The sequence below is a fragment of the Ischnura elegans genome, chromosome 4 (assembly GCF_921293095.1).
Source record: "Ischnura elegans chromosome 4, ioIscEleg1.1, whole genome shotgun sequence".
Lineage (NCBI taxonomy): Eukaryota > Metazoa > Arthropoda > Insecta > Odonata > Coenagrionidae > Ischnura > Ischnura elegans.
This window is the reverse complement of record NC_060249.1, coordinates 113,591,869-113,609,802: the sequence shown is the minus strand read 5'-3', so window position 1 is coordinate 113,609,802 and position 17,934 is coordinate 113,591,869. Positions and strand designations below refer to the sequence as shown.

The following is a 17,934-nucleotide window of genomic DNA, read 5'->3' as shown; positions in this document are numbered from 1 at the left end:
CGAGCATCCCAAAATTTAACAGTTTCATAAGGCAGTATATACAATCAAGGGCATTGCTGACTTCAATCAAGGTCATTTTTTTTAGAGAAAAACAGCCTGCTATAGGCTCCTTTATCTTGAGAAGAAGAAAGCTGTAGTTCACCCTTCATAGGAGAAATTTTTCAAAAAAGATGACTAGACAAAATCAAACACCTTTCCATAAATTTAATAAATAAAAGTGCTTCTTTCTAATTGTGTTTTTCCATTTAAGTGCTGTTTAATTCATATACGACATTAACACCTTCAGCAACGATAAAGCACGGAATATCATCCTAATTCCGTATTACTTTTGTCTTTTTTGAATTACATGTGAAAGATACGTGATCATGAGATACAGTGTGACGAAATGTCACCCAACGAAGAATTTTGATTTAAAAAATCTATAGGTATCAAGAGTGAGGGTTCAACAATTGAATTTTGTTATGCTTCTTGATATGCCTTTCTATTTATAGTGGATACTACACATGGAATGTAAACTTAAAAACTGAGAGAAAGTTTCACTCAGTACCCAACAAAATTCTTGTTTTATTTTTTTAACCCCTAATTAGCATGGAACTCAACGGTTTGACTTTTGTACATGTTTTCAGGAATGCATTATGAGCGAAAGTCGGGGACTGCCTGTTGAAAAATGACATAGAGCAGGAAAAACCCACGGAACAAAGGGATACAATATGCTTATGTATTGCTTTCACATGGAATTCTGTCCTTTACATTCTTGTGTGTGATCCTTTCCATTAATAGGCAAATCTTTCAGATTAACACTTGCAAAATATAAAGATGCAAAAAATTAAGAAAAGTTGTTATGTAATATGCAGATATTAAAAACCATATGCATATTTGCATAAATTATGCAAAAAATTGATCATGTATGATTTAACTTACACAAAGCTTCTTTTAAAAACACAGGTGGCTTAAAAAAACATAAGTGGGCCATACAGAGAGCCGTATCATAACCCAAATTACCTTAATGCTTATGATGGGAAGTTTTTAAGTAATCTGTCAACCCATTTACATTGCATTTGAAAAATGTTTTAAGGCATGAATCAGGATAGAATTCTTTCAACTGGATGCAGAACCTAGCAGTAGCTACTATCCCTGGTGAAAATGAACTGTTCCCTTAACTGTTCGTAAGCTGTGCACGTACTGTGCAAACGGTTCACAAATTTTCTGGGCCGTTCATGAAGTGTTTGGGAATTGTTCGCACGCTCTAACCTGGTACCCACGAACGGCCCATGAACGGAAAGCCTTGTGCACGGCTCCTGCACAGTTGGACATGAACGCTTCCTGAACGCTTCATGAACACATATTTTAGTTCTGCACATCTCCTCCACAATTACTAAATGAAATAATTTATCCATGATTCACTATTTTACATAATTGATCATAAGGAAAACAACCATCATTGTGTTCATAATTTTCTATGCAAAATTAGGATCAGATATTGACTTAGAACTTGAAAAATTTCCTGGGCCGTTCATGAGGTGTTTGGGAATTGTTCGCATGCTCTAACCTGGTACCCACGAACGGCCCATGAATGGAACGCCTTGTGCACGGCTCCTGCACAGTTGGACCTGAACGCTTCCTTATTTTAGTTCTGCACATCTCCTCCACAGTTACTAAATGAAATAATTTAGCCATGATTCACTATTTTACATAATTGATGATCATTAACATATCACCACGAATTAAGGAAAACGACCATCATTGTGTTCATAATTTTCTAAGCAAAATTAGGATCAGATATTGACTTAGAACTTGACAAATTTCCTAGGCCGTTTATGAAGTGTTTGGAAGTTCACACACTCTAACCTGGTACCCACAAACGGCCCATGAATGGAACGTCTTGTGCACGGCTTCAGCACAGTTGGCCAAGAACGCTTCCTGAACAGATTATTAAATTCAATAGCCCAACCCATTTCTTCCACAGTTACTAAATGTAACATTTAATTAATGCTATATTCATGATTCACTACTTTCCATAAATGATAAGCATGAATTAAAAGAAACATGAATGAGTGCATTATAAGGGAAGACATTTAAAATTAGGGCTAATATGTTCAAAAATTCAAAAGGGCTTTAACTGTGAGTGAATGTTTATGCTGAGTTATTGGTGAAATACGCAAAAATTGCCAAATTGGTATAATGAGGGTAATATATATTTACATTGACAGTTTTAATAAAAGTGTAAATATATAAGTACAAATGTTTTGAGGTTGCTATGCATTTACAACAATAATGTGAGCAAAGTAAATAAAGTGGTGAATGTGTGACTTTCAAATACAATCCTGAGCTTGAACAATAACTGAAAGTACTGCAAATAACCCCAGAAGCTTGAAAATCTTAATTCCCAAAGACTTGAGAGCTCTTCCTGAACAGTTTAGTTTCATTGGTATGCAACACTTCAGTTCAGCCTAGCTAAAGTTTGTAAACATATCTACCACAGCTTCCTGATCAAGCTCTGGTATTATTAAATGAATTTCTTTTTCTTGACCTCAATTATTTAATGATGATTAATGTCTTGGTGTATAGGTCTGAGAATGATGTACAATTGTTATGAATGATAAAGGTTGCATACCTGGTGAAAATAAATTGTTCAAGAACCATTCCAAAAGTGTGACACAAAATGTTCAGAAACTGTAGCAGAAGTGTTCATGAACTGTTGGGGAACTGTTCTTGGAGTGAATTTTGGCATTGCAAACTGTTCAAATAAGCTATTCATGGGGTATTTTCCTGCTGTTCATGAGGTGTTTTCAGATGTTCATGACGCATTCTTTTAACTTTACAGGAAGTATTTACAATTATACCAATGATGATTAATGTCTTGGATTGTAGGTCACAAAAAATACAGAAAGAATTCAATTGTACACAAATGTAAAAGAAGAGACAAGAATTTTGGCATATTATGTATGTAAAATTGAATTCTATTTACATATATTCTTTTATTGTAACAAAACATTGTAATAACCTTTCATTCCTTTATGCATAGGCTGATTTACGGGGGAGGGGCACATGCCCCCCCCCCCCCCCCCCAGACGCTTGAAAAATAGACAAGATTTTTAGTATTATTTTTGTTTAATTGGGAGTCTCAATCATTTCCGTAATTTTATATTAATAAGTATCTTGTTAAGATAAAGAAAATATATTGTACAGTAATTTTTCTATGCATATTGTTACCCTTTAAATCTCAAATATGAGAAGACTGTTTGCCTGTCACACCCAATTGCCCCTCTCCGAATAATATCCTGGATCGACCTTGCCTTTTGCATATTATTCTCACAATTGTTATTTACACAATTATTATTGTCAGACCTACACTTCGAGATGTTAATCATCATTGGTATTATGGTAAACGCTTCCTGTACAGTTAAAAGAATGCTTCACGAACATCTGAAAACACCTCATGAACAACTGGGAAACGCCTGCTGAACAGCTTATTGGAATGGTTCGTCACGGTTCAATTGGGCCAAAATACAGTCCGTGAACGGTTCAATAATAGTACATGAACACTTAGGGAACACGTTCTCAACACTTTGTGCAACGCTTCCTGCACGGTTACAGAACACTCCATGAACAGCTGAACACCTCATGAACAGCTGGGAAACGCCGGCTGAACAGCTTATTGGAACGGTTCGTCACGGTTCAATGGGCCAAAATACAGTCCGTGAACGGTTCCCGAACAGTTCATGAACACTTAGTGAACAGGTTCCGAACACTTCGTTTAATGCTTCTTGAACGGTTCGTGAACAGTTCATTTTCACCAGGGATAGTCTTTCATGCAATGGATATATAAATCATTCAAGTAATGGTAAACATTTCATACCATATCATAAAACCTTTAGCCTATACTATATATTTACTTGAATTTTATATATGTACTTGAATTACTCTATACAACTTTTAGCCAAAAATATTGATTTTGGCTATTGATACAGATCAATAAATTAAAAGTTACCGGCCTTCCAAGAGAATTGGTACTCATAGATGATTCAGATAAAACAAGTATCACCATGAAAAAATACACATGGAAATTGCCTTGTAGTGTGTTTTTAGCAGGAGGAAATGTATTTCTAAATAAATATTGAATTGAAATTTTAGCCAATTGCACAGCACTTGAATGACAATACATATATCATACCAAAATTTCTTTACTTAAGCATTCTAATCACAAAACTGCATTTTTGGGATGAAAGCTAAATAACATAACAGAACTTATAGTACTACGCTAACATCCATTTACAGCAGTAACCAGTAAAGTTGAGATAATTTACTCATGAATATACGTGCAAAATAAGCCAAAAAATTCATCGACTTCCATTATTTAAGACCAAAAAATTCCATATCTGCTATTACCAAGTTTTCTGAAATTAATCACCAAAGCGAGACCTATTCTCATTAAAAATGCAACCTTCATGAACACAGCATTATGGCTATGGTTGCACTTAATTGATAATTGTACTGCTGTTTAATGGCTATGGTTCCACTTAATTGATAATTGTACTGCTGTTTAAGTCAACCTAACCTAAGAGAGTCAACCTAAGTCAAGAGAAACTAGCAACTTCTCTTGGATATCAAGCGAGCTGTAGAATGAGAACACACTCCCAGGGCACGAGAGTTTCTTTTCATTCAATAAATCACCGATATTTCCCAGGAAAATATGACTTCCAAATTATCTTAACTTGAGAGGTTATTCATCATGCTAATACTTGTGAAAATGATCTAACGATTTAAAAAAAAACTAGGCGCAGACAGTTAAAAGGTTATTGTAAGTGATAAAAGCATTATTACATTATTAACACCTCTGTTTACATTTTATCACTCACAATCCACAGAGTGTTTTACTATTCTGCAAAAGTTGATTCTAAGGAAAAAAATTTTCAGGAAGTGGAGACATTACAGCATCAATAATGCATTACTTCTAAGCAATTTTCATTATCCATGACAACGCTGTTACTCGCTCTTATGCTGTAGGACTCTTATGCTGTTTAATTCAATTGCACATTTTCATACTAAAAACAATGTTACGGGGACTTGTTGACTTTAAATTTCAGCAGAAATGTGATTACGTGCTTGCCTCACCGCACCCGGGGCACAGGCAAACTACAAGTCTGCCAAAAGATCTTGCCTACAGTACATTTTTTTTTAAACATCCGATGAAAACAAATTTTAATCAAAGTATTTCCCAAAAGTGTTCCTTAATTTCGCTTTAAGGCACAATAATAATACATGCTCCCTATATTTTCACTATAACTAAGCCTGCTTTAGCAAATGTGGGTATTCATGAGAGTGAGGAAATGCCTTACAAATGACAATTCCTTCTGCTCTGGTCTTAAAAAATATGTTTTATAAGTCAGAATTTAACACCAGGTTCAGAAAAAAATTAGGGGAGTTTCAGGCATCATACAGAAACTTTCAGTAAAGATGAAATGGCTTACAGGTGCCCTAGGAAACAGAAATTAACTAATAAAGAATTCCTTACGGCAGAAACTGCTGTAATTCTGATTATTTTGAAAAATATGATAGCAATCACCTTAGCAACTGATATTATTGATATCAGACCTCATAAATCCATTTTAATTAGTTCTTGAAAAAAGTATATACAGTAAAACTTTGATTTTACGCAGTTGGAGGGACCGAAATATGGGCACTGTGTAAAATCAAAGTGTGTAAAATCAAGAGTTGGTATTGAGGAGGAGTATAGTTTTCAGGATAACACTAGCTCATTATTGCTCGGAAAATGAAGCCTAATAATTTTATTTACTCAAAAGCAACACCACAGATGACGTGTTACCTTAAGAGAAACAACGTTGCATTCCTGAACAGTGTTTCCCATGGTTGAACAAAATGGTTGAAATGCCAGCCTTTCTGGCACTAAGATTACTTCTGTTACCCAGGAAAAATTTCGGAATGGTGATACTAAATGGTCGCAGATAAGCTAATTTTCGAAAATATTCTCATTAAAAGCAGTTTTCAGGATATCCGTTTAACCACCAGCAGACAAACAAAGATTGGAGATTGAAGAAATGAGATACCTGAGGATAGTCATCCAAATTAACCCCATTAACAGGGAGCAAAATTTTGCTAATACATCACAAAGGCTTTACATCCTGTGGGCCTGGGTTCAAGTCCTGGCAGTAGCAGAGACTTATCAGAGATGGCCCTATCCCTACTTGAGTCTAATGTGGAGGGCCCTTCCAGTGCACCACTCTGTCCATCAGATGGGAAGTTAAGTCCTGGTCCCTTTTGAGCTTATCATTACAACCTAGCTAATGCCAACATGGGGTTCCTATCCCCCCAGCCCTTACTTCATGGCGCTAATGACCCCAGCTGTCGGTTACCTCCTTCCAAATAGCATACCATAGATAATACGGAGCACACAGGACCCGCGATATTCGGAAATTCAGATTTTTCCGGTGTTTAGCTCACTTTTTACAAGTGAGCTATTTAAATAATCGCGCAACTACCGTCATGCCGCCAGTGATGAGTAAAAAAATGATTAATAGTCCGGAACAATTTTCCCACTTTTTAATTTTTACGCAATAAAAAAGCATTTTCCCATGAAATTTTGGCTTTAGTAGATTGAATCTACCGGGTATAGCTTCTCTGTCGGCATTCTTCCGCGAATTCAGCGCCAGGACCTTCGACTCACAAGCCGTGTGACTCAGCTTCACGTAATATTTTGCTTCCCCATATCTGATAACAACACCGGACACTTTTTGTATTTCGATTTAATGGTACTAAGCCATTCCTGAGTTTAAAGGGACTGCCTTATCTCTGACGTCTTGAATTTGACTTCAATGATTACATGACGATTGACGACGCGAGTTATTCTCCGAGTGCATTAACTTCCGTTCCGTTAAAACGCTTGCCACCTAGCGGAGTTAAGCTAATAGCTAATCAAGCTCCAACCATGTTTAACTTAAACCGTCTGACAATGAGATACAATTTGAGTCGGTTCTGATAAGCGCGCAGCGCAAGCAATTTTCTCTCGCCTCCATTTGTCCCGCAGATGTGGGGTTATAGCCTGGGAATGAGACAACGCATGCTGCTTTTACCATCGTGTTGAATCACCATCGACTTACGTCCATACTAGAAGTACGACTATCTTTTTCGGATCACCTTGGAAGCCAAAATTTTGGCACGGGAGTATTTTTAACGACTCATTTCGCCGTTATATTTCGCTGGGGCGACGTAAAACATAGCGTTGGCAAAATTCTAGTAAGCCTTGCGTTGGGGATAGATATTCCGTAGCTCATAATTCTGGATATAAACAGCGTCGATCAATAAGTCGAATAATAAACGAAAGGTGATAATGTTAATATCTCCAGCGATCATGTCTTAATCAAAAGTAGTTACGCATACACGGCGATTGCCGTGTGTTTTAGGTTTCGATATCCTTCTACGGCGAATTTGAACTAAGAGCGACATTCGCGTTCGTAATGGAGCCTGAAATATTACTGAGAGGGCTCACGGGGAAGCAATAATTAGATTCGCGATGTATTTAGTTTCACGCTCAACAGCGCGATGTCATTTCAACCGTTCCTGTATTCATTTTTGCAACTCATTGAGACGAAATAATAACCTAACTGCATATTGCTCTAGTCGGATTTTCAAAACAAGCCGAAAGACATCTGCGTAAAATCAAGATTAGCGACCTCTTAGGGGCTGGGGTTATGCTGCGCAAAATCGAAAAACTGCGTAAAATCAAGAAAAGATGTAAAATCGAAGTTTCACCATTGCAATTCCCTATGCTTTCCGGCCGGACTTGAGTGCCGCTGCGTAAAAACGAGACTTGATGTAAAATCGAAGTGCGTAAAATCGAAGTTTTACTGTACTCTAAATCAATGGCGCTCCTTCAGTGTCACAGAAAATAATATGCACAATACCCATGATATTCGATAGTGCACGTTATTATACGAAATAAAATAAGCAGATAATATATTGAAACCCAGAGAGACTTTTACGCAGAGAAAAAAGGCAACATAAGTAATATGTACTCAAATCAAGCTTCTCAGTAGTTGATTCATTACAATCTGAATTAACACTTTTGTTGTTTTCAACTTATATTCTTGAGCTTCATGGGATTAAGAACATACGCATTAATGACATCAAGATACTTCTAATATGCATTTAGAGAAATAGGCAAGCGATGACACAACTTACATCATATGCAGCAAAAGGATTACCATAAACTCTTGATTTTACGAAACAGGATAATATCAACTTTCGATAATATGAATCAAAACAGTCAGTCATGACAAAAAGCCTTTGCTAAATACACAGCACACTTGAATATCTGAATTTTTGATTTTTTTAAATTAAGACCCTCAACCTTGGCCCCACGAAGAAGTAATATCCATTTTTATGCACAAGGGCCAAACATTCAACCGCAAAACCATTAATAATGACATATTCACAATGGCTGTTTGTTTAGCATGTTTCTCAACCATATCATAATATCCAATAATGTTTAAAATGATTCCATAGAGAAAAATTCAAGTAGAAAAATCCAAGTAAACATTTAGTAAGCATAATGATTCTTGAAATTATGTGATTTGATACTACAAAGTGCAGATTTTCAGTTCTTATAACTTCGTAGTATCAAGAGTTTACTGTAAATACATGGTAAATCAAAAATGGGCATTAAAAAAAATCATTAAAATACACCTACTCTAAGCTACTGTCAAATAAAAAACCACTTCATTCAATAAAAACAATAACCCTATTGGAAAAAATCAGCCGATTCCATTGAAAATTCCAATTGAAATCAATTGAAAATGCCAATTTTCAATGGAATTTCCTTGTTTTCAATGGAATATCCAAAAATTCAATCGGATTTTCAAATTTACAACTGAAAATACGAATATTCCATTGAATATTAGGAAATTCAATGGAATTCGAAGAAAAGATACAATTGAATTGTCAAGTATTCCATTGGATTCTCAAATTTTCAATGGAATTCCCAAATATCCTATTGAAATCTCAAATACTCCATTGAAATCTCAAATACTCAATTGAAATCAAAAATACCGTTATTCATATGTTTACGTGCACATGGTTGTTGTCAGTTGTGGTTAATTTTTTGCTTGTGGAGAAAAGACTATTCAGTATCGTTGTTATTTAACCTGTGCTTGATCCCCACAGCGTTGTTTTAGGTCATTCGTGTGTTTCTTCCGTGATATAGTGGAAGTCTTGATGTGATTGTTGTGCTGTAGTGTGTTCATTTAGTAATATATCGTTTGCCTTCAGTTTTTTGACTGGTAATACTAACGTTTGTGTTTAAAATGTAAGCATATTTATATAACTTAATTATGCGTACGTGCGTTACGTCGCCGACAAACAACTACTAGCATTGTCGGAAAGTGTGTATCACGCAGGTTTGTTTGTGTGAAGTGAAATTCCCGTGTTCTTGTATAAACATGAGTGACATGTTTCTGTTGTGAAAAACAAGTTATGTTGGCTTCATGTCAAACCAGAAGTATATTTATCAGTATTTTAAAGAAGGCTTTCTTAGATAAAGACGTGTAGGATATTTGTTGGTGAAGTTGTTATCGCTAATCGCGGAAAAACGTCTTCTTTTCGACAACTATTCAACGTTGTTTGAACTGGTAAAGGATGTGGCTCTCATGGTATAGTTGTTGTTCTAATAATCATGGCAAAACTATACAGATTTTCGATAACTATTCATGATTGTGAGAAGTGATGTAAGATGTGGAAAAGCCCAATTAAAGTTTTCATGACACTGCTTCTAAAAATATTTCAACTTTAATTTTTGTTCACATGTTTTATTTATTCAGAATTCGGGATTCGTGAAATTTAGATGTTAAGTATATTCTACCTAATAATAAGTTTACCATATTGGATGTATTAATGTATTTGTAATTTTTTCAATTGAACTGTTCCATTGAAAAGTGACAAATTTCAATGGAATTTTTTTTCAATTGTAAAAATTTTCATTTGAACGGTTCCATTGAAAATTTTTCAATTGAACTGTCCCATTGAAATTTGTCACTTTTCAATGGAACATTTCAATTGAATTTTTTCCCATTGAATTTTTCCAATAGGGAAAAGAAAATGTTTTCTCTGATTTGCGATCAGAAAATTCTTGTTTTAAACATAAATTCACAGAAATTAACTCATGGCTCATCTTCAGATATCCATCGCTAGTTGATATCTGATAATGTCCTCATTCAAACAAAAAAACCATACCTACACTTCTTAATGATCAAACTTAAGGATTGTAAGACGAACTTTCCAGTAGTATGAGGAAAAGGAAAAGAACTAAATAAATTAGGCCATCTTAAACACTACACAAAAGTGAAGCTACTTCAGCTTATTAGGCTTACTGAAGTAACATAATAGGTTTAAAAAAAATTCTGTTCCATTAGAACATGCCCCAGATATTTTAATGCTACCATTCTAGCATGTTCCCATCTATTCTCCATCTGATTCCTGAAAATTTGTAATCATTTGACAGAGGTAGCCTAAGATTTGAACATATTCACCCACTTACTCTGAGGGAAAGCAAAAAAGAATTACTAAGACCCAATCATTACTGCAAACAAATATCAAAAATAAAATTTTAAGCCATTTCAAACTACAATTACTGATGGGAGTCTAATGATGAAGCAGTGGCTTATATGAATACATATGATGATAAATTACGGCATGAACGCACCATTGACAACAAAATTCTAAATACAGGCGGTCCCCGACTTTCGTACACAATGCGTTCCCGAAAACTTGTACGAAAGTCGAATGTACGAAAGTCGAACCATTGACTTCCATACTAATTAGGGGTTACGTTCCAAAAGAGCGGAATATACGTACTAAAACTTTTTTTTTCACGGAATTCATTTCAATTGACTTAATTTTAATAATATGTTAATAAAACTCCTCAAATCATCTAATTTCTTTCGAAAATAGGCAGAAAGCGCAAATAAAAGTTTAAAAAACAAGAACTCCGTTGGCTATCGAGTGAAACTTCCTCTTGGCGTCTAAGTTGACATTCCACTTATTACGTCCACTATAAATAAAAGGACATATCAAGAAGCATAACAAAATGTATTTGTTGAACCCGCACTCTGGATACCTTTTAATTTTTACACCAAAATTCGATATTTGGCAGGTGACATTCGTGATCGCGTATATTCCGCATGTTATTCAAAAAAGACAAAAGACAAACGGAATTCGGGTGATATTTCGTGCAATATCGTTGCTGAAGGTTTACATGAATTAAACAGCACTCAAACGAAAAAACACAATTAGAAAGGTCTTACTAGTTTTATTGAAAGCTATTTGATGATGTCTAGTCAACTTCTTTTGAAAAATATCTTCAATGAAGGCTTTCTTCTTCTCTTGATAAAGGAACCTATAGCAGGCAGTCTCTCTCCCAAATAAATCACCTAGATTAGAGTCAATTACCAACAATTCCCTTCATTATATACGTTCGTATATACTGCCGATACTGACATTTGAAACAATTGAATGTTGGGATGCGCAATAAACATCGCGGGAATTTTAAAAAAATTACAGACCAACGTCCGAAAGTCCGAATTTAGCGTACGAAAGTCGAGTAAAAGGTGTCAATTTTGAATGTACGAAAGTGCGAATTGTACGAAAGTTGAGTGTACGAAAGTCGAGGACCGCCTGTACCATCAGTTTCATGAAGAAACATCAATGACCAATACTAACTTTGACATTCCTAAAGAAACATTTAACACCAGAAAATGAGCAGTACCAAAATATGGGACTGTAAGGATATTCATCAGGGCAAATCTTACTCTAAGACTAGCGCATAAATAAGAAAAATTCTATCACATCTCCCTAATTACACCCGGGATCTCAAAAGAATCAACAATTTACACATCCATCCATAACAAATCCCCTTGTGCAACATTAACCCACAAAAAATAAAGGATGAGAGGAATATGCAGACGCATTTCACCAACAAGATATCTCAGGCCAGAAAATCACATATGCTCCCATGTATTTCACCTTAAGTACTTAGATATCAAACACGTACTGAATTTACTCATTTTTATGTTAGGTAGTCTTGATTACAGCCAACTATAAAAGTCTGCGGTGGTAGTAATAGGTCAACAAGCAACATTTCAATAACTTTGAGATCCCTAGCTTTGAAACCAACCATATAGGTGCATACAAGGTTAAGACTCAACAGACAAAGATGCTCATCCAGAGTATTTTGGCAATGGCACAAAATGGAGTGGGCCAATTCTCTCCCCACATACCTATGCTGTATGTCTCCACTTCTTCTACCTCACTCTCTGAAGAGTAATCCCCGTCCACAGCCACCACTAAAAACTCATACACTTCTCCCGGTCTCAGTCCACGCACTATGATGTAATCCTCTGCCATCTCATTATTGGTCTTTTCGAAATTAGCTTCGCCCTTCATTCTTAGAAAAGAAAAAAAAATACAGTTAATTTCATCCTCTAGAAGGATGAATCCACATCGTAAAACAAATAGTATTTTGAGCATTTTATATTACTTGAGATTAAAGCATAAAATCTTTCCTGGAAATTGATAATTCCCACGATCAAGCAATGAATTATAGATGAATGAAATTGACAGGAATTTGAACATCTATTTTAGAACATATTACAATCAAATAGATTTGTGACCCATTAGTCCCACAAGAATCACAATGATTGACATTAACAGATCCAAATTACCTGTATCTAACATAGAAATGAGATCCTGGTTTCCCCTCAATGTTGGGAAGCCATACAACTTTGATGGCGGCCAGTCCATTATCTGATGGAAGTCTGTGCCACTTGAATTTAGGAGGGTCAGGCTTGGATGCAACAGAGCCCCTCATCTCAATGAAGTACCTGGAATATGCATTTTTTTAAATAATCAAATTGCATTCGAGAGAGTACATGAAAAATACGCATTGAGAATCATTTATAAATAAAAGAGCTTTGTCAATAATCACACTTTGAATTACCAAATTTATCTCAAAGATACACACTAGGGAAAAGGTTATTACACACTGCTGAACTCTAACCCTTAGTGTTTCTTAAATTTTATAAAGTGAAATGTCTCTATTTGCCATTTAAATCAATGATAGAGTACAATGAACATGTGTTGTAGATAATTTCACTGACAGAAATTAATCATTCTCCATTAATGACAAATGCCATTAGACTGATATTTTATATTATCAATAAAACCTTGCTCATAATAAATTAAACAAATTCATAATAAATTAAACAAATTCAAAAATTAAAACACACAAAACAGAATTTATACTGAGCAAATTATTAGACAATAATTTTCATTCCATGAAAGTCAGATGCTTACTAAGTCTTGCCATTACAACAACAGATGGCTCTTGTTGTAAGTTAAAGCTTGTCAAAAAGGCTACATAATAAACACCTGGATTAGCCATGAAAATTCCATCTTAGAACATACATACATATTTTAATGCATTATGCTCTGCAACTGAATAAATTATTTCACATAATTATTTTAAATGACATGGAATTATTTCTAAAGACCATTATTTACTTGCTCAGAATAAAAGGATTTCAAAGAAACATGTCATCTTGTTCACTTTTATTTATATGTTTCTTTTGTCTCTCCTTTCAAAGGGAAATTATAAATAGATCTAGAAATTAAGCAACGAGATTGTCAAAATTTTCACCAAAATTCCAGGATTATCAACACTTACTCTTTTCCTTCCCCAGCTCTGGTGGTCGCCCTGATGTGAATCCCGTACTTAGCTCCGGTTTCTAAACCAGCCAACTTAGCCCTCGTCTGCTTTGGATCGCTGATGTGTGGCTTCCTCTCCATCAGTGGTCCTACTTTGGTGCCTTTCACCACTTGATAGTAAATACGGTAACCAGTCAAATGACCGTTGGGCTGCTCAGGACGCTTCCAAACAAGGTAAAGGGCAGAGGAGCCCATGTGAAAAGCCTCAAATGACTGAACTGTCCCAGGAACTATGGAAAGAGAGATTCACATTTTATGCAATACAGAAATAAATTTTCATCTAACAATTTCTTGGACCAATATTTGATTCATACAACCTGTAGGCTATGCATAATGACCATCAACTTCAAAAAATAGTTGATAACCTGAAATGTTCCTTTCTAATAAATACATTTTTAATATGATTGAGGCAATCGTGTAAAGCTTAATTTACTTGGCAGGTATCATCTAATTCAGGGTTCCCACTCTACCTGAACAATGAAATTCACGGCTTTTTCCAGGTTTTCACGGTTATTTTTCACGTTTTCACGGTTTTTTTAAGGTTTTCACGGTCTCAATTTTGCTGAATTCACGGTCCGTTAATAAGCCAACAATAAGAAAATCACTGGCCGTATATCAACAGAAAATTAACGTACGCGAAAAACGCCGTGAATGTTAACGCCGCAATGAAAAGTGATATCTGTTATGACGTGATCTATCGTTTGCAAAATTCAGGGCCGACTAAAGGACCAGCCCAACCGCGCTCTTGCCCGGACGCCGAATACCCTTCGGACCTTCTTCCGTCCGGACACTCGAGGTACTTTTTTAATTCCTCGCTGAGAGATTGTTTTTTGCGCACGTTGTTATTACTGCACAGTAACCGAATTTCCCCCTCCCCAATATTTCTTATTTAACGGAAAATATTTTATTTAAATTGTTTATAGAATATAATAAATTGATTCTTTCTTATTCAGCGGAAAATATTTTATGAAAATTGTTAATAGAACATAATAAATCGAAAAACAATTTCATACACCGTATTAGCACGAATCTAAGACGAACACGATTCTAAGACTACCCTCCTTTTTTGGAACTCCACTAGGGGACAATTTTTCTTTATTAATAACGATACGATTATAAAATGAATGCGGAAAAACGATCAATGCTTTTTTTTGCTAGATTGCCTATGTCCCAGGAAACGCAGGATTTTGGCGAGTAATTAAGAAATTCATTAAAGGTTTCAAAACAATATTTTAGATAATAACAGGAATAGTAGTACTTTATCAAGACACATACGTCATATTGTTGATTCGACCCATATCTCTTTCAAAATTCTGAATGTTTGCTCTCCACTCGGTATTTACACTGCTATTATGGATTTCAGTCAGATGTAAAAATTCTTATCCATCAAACACCATTTCCAGTACACGTATTCACGAGAGCAATGTGCATGTTGTGCCTAAAACAACCGCATTCGCCGGTGCAGTGACTGGTTGTGAGATGGATCACGAAGGCCAAAAATAGTCAATTACTTGAATTGTTCCTGTCTAATGAATATATTTTTAATACAATTGAGGTAGTGTGTAAAGCGTGAACAATGTTGCGTTAATCGTCAGCGGCACGCCCACCTGGATCTTCGCCTTCATATCTCTACTTGTTTTCTCCAGGTAGCTCACTCTACCCCCACCCCTACCGTCATGTGCTAGCGGACAACCCAAGGCGCTCTGCAATATTCACGCGCATCTAGCCCGGATTCTTTTCTTCATGTTCAATTATTTTCTGTCCATCTCTTAAAGTTCTCAATAGTTTCTTCGGAGGGGCCATGGTCGGAAGACGACTAAAATTAAACTAGTGAAAATGACTCTATTAAACTCACATGGAAAACACTCGGTGGTTCGAAGTCCAGCCACCCCGGAAAGTAGGGAACCACTCGTACGAGGTGAAGTTCGGAACTGATGCTATCGCGTACGGGGGTACGCAGAGCACACTGCAGAGGGCGAAGCGTGACCATAGGACTGCGCCATGAAATTTTTTACCCTAAAGATGCCCATTCTTTTCTAATTAGCGTAGCGCCAGATGATCAGATGAATTCGGATTGTTAGTAGGGAGAAACAAAAATCCTGAGAAGATATCCCTTCGTCAGTAACTCTGACAAGTGAGACTACTAGTAGTAGTATAGCTCGTAAATTGATAACTGATAACAACCTGGTATCATGTTTTCGGAACAAAATGCCGAATTAACTGCCGTAAGCTCAGCTACGAGGATATCGCGTTTCGCCAAAAATCACCATCGTATTTTTCCATCTATTTCCTTGCTTAAAATACGTCATGTGTGGTCTCGTTTTTTTTTAACGTGCAAATTACTAACATTTCAATCTAATAAAAGCAAAATAGCAATTACTGAATATCATTGTTAGATACCTTTTGGGCTAATAGGTGATTCATGCAGCAGTTGACCTCCATAAACTGGGAACTTCGAAGCAGTTAGGCTGAAAAAGGTCAGTTGGTGAGAAGAGGGGGGAGCGCGAAACACGTTTCTATTGTTCTCGTGTAACTCGATATTTTTTTCGAAGCTAAGGTCTTCGTAATAAGATCCCTGCGCGAGCTGGGACCTGTTTTTATTTTGAAGAAGAGGAAAGCGTCAGAAGGGGGGAGGCGAATGGTGAATGGAGGGGGATAAAGGTTCTTGGGAAATGCGCTAATGTTACTTTCCCACGGCACTGAGCTTCTCCCAATGGTAGTTCCATCTCTTGGAGAGGATTCCAACTACGTGCTTGTCGTTATTAGCCATAAATGACACATTGTATTTATTTCGTCTCATTTTCGTCAAACGATGGATGCGGGAAAATTATGCGTCGGAACCGCAATCTTCAAACGATCAATGCGAGAAACGATACTTCGGGGAACGATAGATGCGGGAAAAAATTAAATTGTCTATAAGGAACTTTATTTGGGACCAGAAACGGCGAATGATCAATGCGGGAACGATAGATCGAGGTTCCACCGTATAACTTTCTTTTGAAAGCGGCAGTGTAATGACTTCTTTTCTCTGCTATTGTAATACTCTGAAACCAAAACTGAATCGATCTCTCTAATCAGAGGCAAATCATGTTCCCTTCTTACCGTTGCTCTGGGAAAAATGGAACGACTATGTAGCACAATTAATCGTAGAGGGCGTAACTTGGTTGAAATCCATAATATCACGAATACAAGGATCAAGGAAATAGCAAAGTTCTTGATCCTTGTATTCGTGAGACTGTGTAGCAGTTTATATCGCGACGGCATTGAGGCTTTAACGACACAAACAAACAGCATTACCTTAGATAGCAGAAAGCGGAGGAACTGGATCACCACCGACAGTAAATAACTCCACACTAACTTTCCGGTTGCGACGTAAAACTGGCAAGTTCCAGGTCGACGCATGCGACAATCGTGTAATGCTGTGTTGCCATAAGCGGAAATCTTCTCTCGTTTTCAGGGCCGCAATGCGCGAGAATAGGGTAGTTTCCTTCATCAAAGAAAACAAAAGGCAATAATTGCGATTCGTTACCCACCATTAGTGTATTCATAATATACAAATTATTTCGTTTTATAAATGCCGGTGTAGACGAATGGCAATGGTCCATTTTTATCCTCATTTGAAAAGGGCCAGATTGGCGCCCATGCGATGCCACTCCACGTGACGTCACAGGGACCTAGTTTCTATAGGAGAAGATAGGAGTTATACGTCGTCTGAGGTTACCAATGCATGCATGAGGCGCAGAGCTCAGGGAAACATGTCTTAATAATCACTTATTAAAACTGGCTAAGGTCGGAAAGTTTTCCTCGTTTGATAAGGTATTAATAATCCTTATTTAAGCCAAGCGCTACCAGGCGGCAGGGCACTAGGCTACCCGCTGGCAGCCTGCGACGTATCAGCGCTAAGCCTCGCCTCAAGGTCACCTCACCGGGCGGAGGGGGAACCAGAAATACGACGTACGGAGAGATTTCCCATCATTCCTACTAACGCGTCGCGTTTTCGCGCGCTTGAAAATTTTCACTTTTCATTTAATCGCGAAAAATAGATATTATCATTTAAAAATCTAAAAGCGTGAATAACGTACTCCAGGAGTAATAATCTTTCGATTAAGGCAATAAAAAAATAATAGGAAACCACCCTATTAGTAACGTCACGCCGAAAGC

At 36.5% G+C, this 17,934-nt stretch overlaps 2 protein-coding genes across 3 annotated transcripts in view; one reads left to right on the top strand and one right to left on the bottom strand.

The window, feature by feature from the left end:
• LOC124157906 overlaps positions 1–17,934 on the top strand; it is a 137,116-nt gene that overhangs the window by 66,515 nt on the left and 52,667 nt on the right. The window lies entirely within an intron of this gene.
• LOC124157902 (neuroglian) overlaps positions 1–17,934 on the bottom strand; it is a 254,597-nt gene that overhangs the window by 188,628 nt on the left and 48,035 nt on the right. For both annotated transcript variants that reach the window (XM_046532974.1, XM_046532975.1), the window contains exons 18-20: positions 13,733–14,003; positions 12,732–12,890; positions 12,288–12,454 (exon numbers count right to left, since the gene is read on the bottom strand). In XM_046532974.1, coding sequence (XP_046388930.1) covers positions 12,288–12,454; positions 12,732–12,890; positions 13,733–14,003 — 597 coding nt within the window. The remainder of the gene's footprint in view (positions 1–12,287; positions 12,455–12,731; positions 12,891–13,732; positions 14,004–17,934) is intronic.